This window comes from Tupaia chinensis, unplaced genomic scaffold (assembly GCF_000334495.1).
Source record: "Tupaia chinensis unplaced genomic scaffold, TupChi_1.0 Scaffold000359_1, whole genome shotgun sequence".
Taxonomy (NCBI): domain Eukaryota; kingdom Metazoa; phylum Chordata; class Mammalia; order Scandentia; family Tupaiidae; genus Tupaia; species Tupaia belangeri.
Window position 1 is genome coordinate 1946116 of NW_006159855.1, and position 6102 is coordinate 1952217.

Consider the following 6102-nt stretch of genomic DNA (forward strand, 5'->3'; position numbering starts at 1 on the left):
AGATAAAGACTCTGCATGGGCATAAAATTAGGAATTTAAATTACCACCCACAGAAAACCCACTGAATTCATGCTCATTCACTTATTTGGCACATGTCTATTAATTGTCAACCAACAGCAGTGCACTAGACACAAGGGCCAACTTTCTAAACGGCTAAGTTAGCACCTGAGCAGCAGCAGGCAGGCCTGGGGGATGGGGGGCAGGAGGCCTCATCCAATTCTAGCAGCAAAGACACCTAAGCCAGGACAGAAGTGTGAGAGTGCCAAGGGCCGGGGAGGCTGGGGTGGAAACTGTGCATGTGTCAAGGTGTCAACAGCCCCTGCTCTCACCCACTGTTCACAAGGCCAAGACCTGTCCCTCTACCTGTTGCAAACTCCACCCTGGTCTTCCTCCACAGCGGGCAAAGCAACACACAAGCAGGGAGGAGTCCTCTGCACAGAGATGGCCCATCAGTCTTATAGCACCCATGTCAAGGTTGCCCTGGGTGCTGTGTGGAAACGGACCTTAAGAGAAAGAGTGGAAATTGGAGCCTGGTGGGAACCGCTGAGGAGCAAGCAAAGACGGAGTGAATAAGAAGATAGCAGTGGAGATGGAGAGAGGAGATTCAGGTAAGTTTTGGAGGAAGCTGTCAGGAATGAAAAATCCTATGTACTTGACTTTAGCAAATGGTGCATTTCAAATCCTTTTTGATCTGTGAGTTTCACATCATTCCTGTGTTCAGAGGGAAAGCAAGGCTGTGGGCCAGAACAGAAGATTTCTGAAGGGGGTTAGTAGAAGATAAAATGGGAGAGTCAAGTAGATACGTAGACCTTGGATAGACTCTGCACTTTATCTGGAGAGCTATCTTATATATTTTTAGGTTTTTGCTCACCAGAGAGAGACAGGGAGACAAAAAGTGAGAAATCACCTCCTGGGGAGATAGCCACACCATAATCCCTTCTCCTCTACCTTCCTCTCAGGATTATTTTGGGTACACATGCATATGTACTTGGTGGAATTTTCAAGCCACTGGATTCAGGATTTGAACTGAGGTCAGCCATGTGGGAGTCCAGTGCATTAACCACCACACCACTGCGGGCCCCTGGAGAGCTATTATAGTTTTAGTAGCTTTTTTTTTTTAGAGATTTTCACTGTAGGGTGCGTGTGCTCGCCAGACAGACAGAGAGAGACATAGAGACAGAAAGCAAGAAATCACCCCCCAGGGGGGATGGTCACACCGCAATCCCTTCTCCTCCATTCTCCTCTTGGGATCTTGGGCACGCACGCACACGCGCCCGGCGTGAGTTTTAAGCCACCAGGTCCGGGACACAAACCGCGGTCGACTACGTGGGAGTCCAGCGACATAGCCATTACGCTAACTGCTGGTTCCCAGTTTTAGTAGTTTTTGAAAGATTAAAATGTAGCTCTTCTTCACATATGGAGGTAAGAAGATCAGTTAGGAAACTACACTAGTAGCTCAGGAATAAAATACTATACATTTCACTGATTCTGAGACATACACTTTTTCACATTTCAGCATTCCTAAAGTCAAGAGGTGTCTTACAACTGTCCATGGACAAATGGCAGCTTTCCTATGGTTGCGACTGTCTAGGCATGTGAGAACATAGTGACAGCTATAAATACTGCCGTGTGTCAGCAAAGTCATCGTGTGGCTGGTACCTCACATACTGAATTTAGCCACCATATGAAATGTCTTCAAGATGGCTATACTGTGACTGGCATTAAAGAAGTAATTGTCAATACAGAAAGCCTCTAAAACAGAGTAACGGGAAATAAATTTGGCATTAAGAAAGCACTACCTATATCTTGAAGAAATGGCTACAATTCCATAGTTTCTCGTAAGCAACAACCAAGTGCTTTACATGACCTAAAAAAGCTGCCCAAAGTAGATGAAGCAGTATTACATTTCTGTGACTGAAAGATGTGCAACCTTCTGTTGACACCTTCTGGTGTCCTCAAGAAAGCACCACTATCAAAATAGAATGGGTGACAGGGGTTTCAATTAAAATCTTGGGGAAAACAAAGGAACACTCTAAAAAGCTGTATGATTAATAAAAATGTTAGTGATGACACAGGGGAAAACAAGGACTGAGTCAAACAATGATTCAGAAGAGTCAGACTTTGAATGTGTGTTTTTATAAGTACCTAAGTCAATTACTTTGATTACATGTATTTTTTTCATATATGCATAATTGTAGGTGATTAAAAATCTATGTCTAAATGAAGAAGTCTAAAACACTTCTTTCAATAAAAGCCTGTGTCATAGTTTAACAGAATTTTAAAAACAGCCCATTAGATAACAGTACCTTATAATAGGTAGCATCTTAAGAGTCAATGAAATACTATAATGACCTATGGTAGTAGGAGTGGGAATGGTTAAGAGAGGTCGACAATTATGAGATTTTATGAAGAATACAGAACGTAAGGTATAGTAGTCTGTCAATTATATGTACAAATTATTTTTCACATTGACATTCTGGACTGAGCTATCTGAATTCACAGAAAGAACTTAGAACAGAAAGTACTGATTAACTAAATACATAGCAACATACTACATGTCAATTTATTATTTAAAAAATGTTTTAAAAATTATGATTCCTGACTTACAAAAAAAAATCATTGCATACTTTTGGGGGATGTGCAGTGTGGTTTTTCAAAGCATGCATATCATTGTTTCATAATCAAATCAAGGACACACACACATTCATTGTCTTCAACACCAAAGATTACATAATGTTGTACATATTCAATAGAAATGTGGACTTATTTATTTTAAAATTGAATTTCATGAGAGACACACAAAGAGAAAGAGACAGAGAGATAGGTACCTCCTACAGTGTCTTCATGCTATGATCTATGTCCAGTCTGAGGCCCAGATCACAGGCAAACACATACCAAGCTTGTTCAGGGAGGTCCAAGGATGTGAACTCAGGACCTTTCCCATGGGGGTCTACTTGTATTACTGCTATGTCACTGCCCAGCCCCAAGATATGGATTTTTAAACAGCATGAAAGTTTCTTTTCTTAAGGCACTTAGATCTTTACAGCAGAGACATGTTACACATTGTACATAACACAGCTTAACATTATAAGGCACACAAATAGTCAGCACAAACAATGAAGTGATAGCTGGTTTTAGAAATTACAATGATCTATATCTTAACATCCAGCTTTAGAGAAAAGCATAAAATCAAATTTAAACTATATACCTGAATAACAAAGTCCTGTAGCTATTTTTAAAAATTATATCTTATTCTAAAGTGAGTTTAAATTATTTCTCTGAGCTTTCAATCCAGAGATTAAAGAAAAATACTAAGACTAGCACTGAGATATATTTATCACTTAAAAAGTTCCTCCACAAGATTAACTTTTGGCTTATTAACTTGCGCCATTTAACAGAAGACACATATGTACCTACCTGCAAGCTTCTTGAGTGTAGCAGTGTTAAAAATATTGAAGTAATGGACACCGAAAACTTTTCCCAAAGATTTGCAGACTTCTGTAAGTTCTCCAAGGCATTTCTTAACCATCTCTTCCCTCTGAGATACTTTTGCAACTAATGCTTTTTGTTTTTTCACACTGCTGGAATTTTCCGTTTCCATAAATTCAACCTTTTAGAGAGACAAATAAATCACAGAAATAGGTAAATGCACACTTGTACCCAAACAACAAGGCCTTTATTTAATGCTTAATTGCATTAAAAAATTCTTCTGTTCTGCCAACTGAAATAGTCACTTGGGAATAGGACACTGTATTTTCCATCCTTTTTTTTAAAAAGAATTAATTAATTAATTGATATTATCATTATTATTATTCTTTAATTTGACCAGACACACAGAGAGGGAAAGTGAAAAGGTAAGCCACTAGGTCCGGGACTCGAACCGTAGTTAGCCATGTGGGAGTTCAGCACCTCAACCACCATGCCACCTGCTGGCCCCAATGTACTCTCCATCTTCATATCTTCAGTGCCTATTAAATTTTTTATTTTATTTTGTATTACTAGAAGGTGTATGTGTTCCCTAGAAAGAGAGAAAGAAAGAGGGAGTGAGAGAAACCGCAGTTGGGGTGTGGTCACACTGCAACACCTTTTCCTCTATTTCTCCATCCTATTAGGATTTGGGGCATGCGTGCACACACACACCTGGCAAGTTTTTCAAGCTACTAGGGCTGGGATGTGAGCCGTGGTTGGCTATGTGGGATTTGATCCCAGTGCACAGGGTTTAACTACTATGTTATTGGGCTGGCCTGTATAGCCTCTTGATAAATGTTTATTTAATGAATATATAAAGATTCAGTGATCTGATAACTCATTAAATTCATTTTGACAGGTGTCATATTACTTGGATTGTTTTTTTTTAGAATTATTTACTTTTATTTATTATTATTATTTAATTTGTTGAAGGGCATGTGTGCTCACCAGAGAAAGAGAGAAAGAATACCTCCAGGTCCAGGACTCTAGCCACGGTTGGCCATGTGGGAGTCCAGTGTCTTAACCACTATGCCACCTGCTGGTCCCTACCTGGATTCAATTTTAAAACCCCTTTCCAAATTAAGAACAGAGTATGTTCAAAGAGGACAGGTCATATAAATTCTGTATCTATAAGCTTTGGAAAAGACATTAGACTTTGTAGAATATACTCTATTCTACTCGTAGTGAGATACTAAAACAAGAATCTTAAATACTATACCTTTAAATGCCCATTTAGTACAGTTTGGGCTTTATTTCCAGGCATCACATATGCAATTGCTTGGTCATTGGCATTGATATACAAGTCTTCATCCAAAATCTTGTCAAGTATCAGCTTCTTAAAAAGTCTTTCAGCATTGTGTCGTGAATAAGCAGATCCCTTTCCAAATATACCCGACTGAATTTTTGCACTCTTACTCCCTGATAAGAAGGCGTAAGAAGTAAGATGAGTAACCCTCAAATAGAGACTAACGTGGCACTTGTGGGCATGCCTGGACAAATGAGATAGATCATCTATTCTACAGGAAAACCAAGGGTACAGTTAAGATACCTGTTTCTCTTTTGTTTTTTAAAGAATTATTTATTTTATTCATCATTGTTACTATTTTTCAAATTTGTTTTAGGGCACATGCTCTCACCAGAGAGAGACAGAGGGAGAGGGAGGGGGGGGGAGAGAGAGAGAGAGAGAGAGAGCGAGTGAGCGAGTGAGCAAGCCAGCCACCTGATCTGGGACTTAAACAACAGTTGGCCACCTTAACCATCACGCCACCTGTTGGCTCTAAGACATTTGTTTCTGTAAGATGAAAATATCTAGGTAGAATTCTAAGACTTCTATGGTTGTATATACCTTCCCTCATCTTTTTATAACATACCTTGACTGAAAACAGCAGAATTAAGTTTATCATTTTAAAGTGCTGCATTTATAGCTTATAAAATATTAGAGTAGAGAAATCAAAGAAAAAGTTGGTATAAACTATAATAGCTTCATATCACAATGCTGTATTAGGATAACTCTACTGATCTAGTTACGAAAACTTTTTGACAATCAATTTTTTTCTTTTTGAGAGAGATTTTTGCTATCGGGCGTGTATGCTAGCTAGAGAGACAGAGAGAGAGAGAGAGAGAGAGAGAGAGATTATTCCTTAGGGCGGATGGCTACACCACAGTCTCGTCTCCTCCATTCTCCTCTTGGGATCTTGGGCACACATGCACATGTACCTGGCATGAGTTTTAAGTGGCCGATCTAGGACTAGAACCACGAGCAGCTATGTGGGAGTCTGGTAACCTAACCATTATGCCATCTGCTGGTCCCAACAATCAGCTTTATAAACACTACCTCTGGTCCTGATTATCAAAATTGCTACTAGCTGGGACCAGCGGATGGCACAATAGCTACGTTGCTGGGCTCCCACGTAGTCAACCCCAGTTTGAGTCCCAGACTGGGCAGCTTAAAATTCACACCAGTTAAGTGCGCATGCATGTCCAAAACCCCAAGAGGAGAATGGAGAAAGGACTGCGGCAGGCCATCCACCCCGGGGGGGTGTATGTGTGTGTGTGACTTCTCACTTTCTATCTCTCTCGCTGGCAAGTGCACATGCCCCATAGCAAAAAATCTCTCTCTCTCAAAAAAAAAAA

General features: G+C 40.0%; 1 protein-coding gene across 1 annotated transcript in view; it reads right to left on the minus strand.

Moving 5' to 3' along the window:
• Positions 1–6102, minus strand: part of BLM (BLM RecQ like helicase) — an 82918-nt gene that overhangs the window by 8583 nt on the left and 68233 nt on the right. Inside the window, exons 18-19 of the mRNA XM_027773563.1 lie at positions 3414–3610; positions 1–9 (exon numbers count right to left, since the gene is read on the minus strand). The exon at positions 1–9 is cut by the window's left edge and continues 128 nt beyond it. Coding sequence (XP_027629364.1) covers positions 1–9; positions 3414–3610 — 206 coding nt within the window. The remainder of the gene's footprint in view (positions 10–3413; positions 3611–6102) is intronic.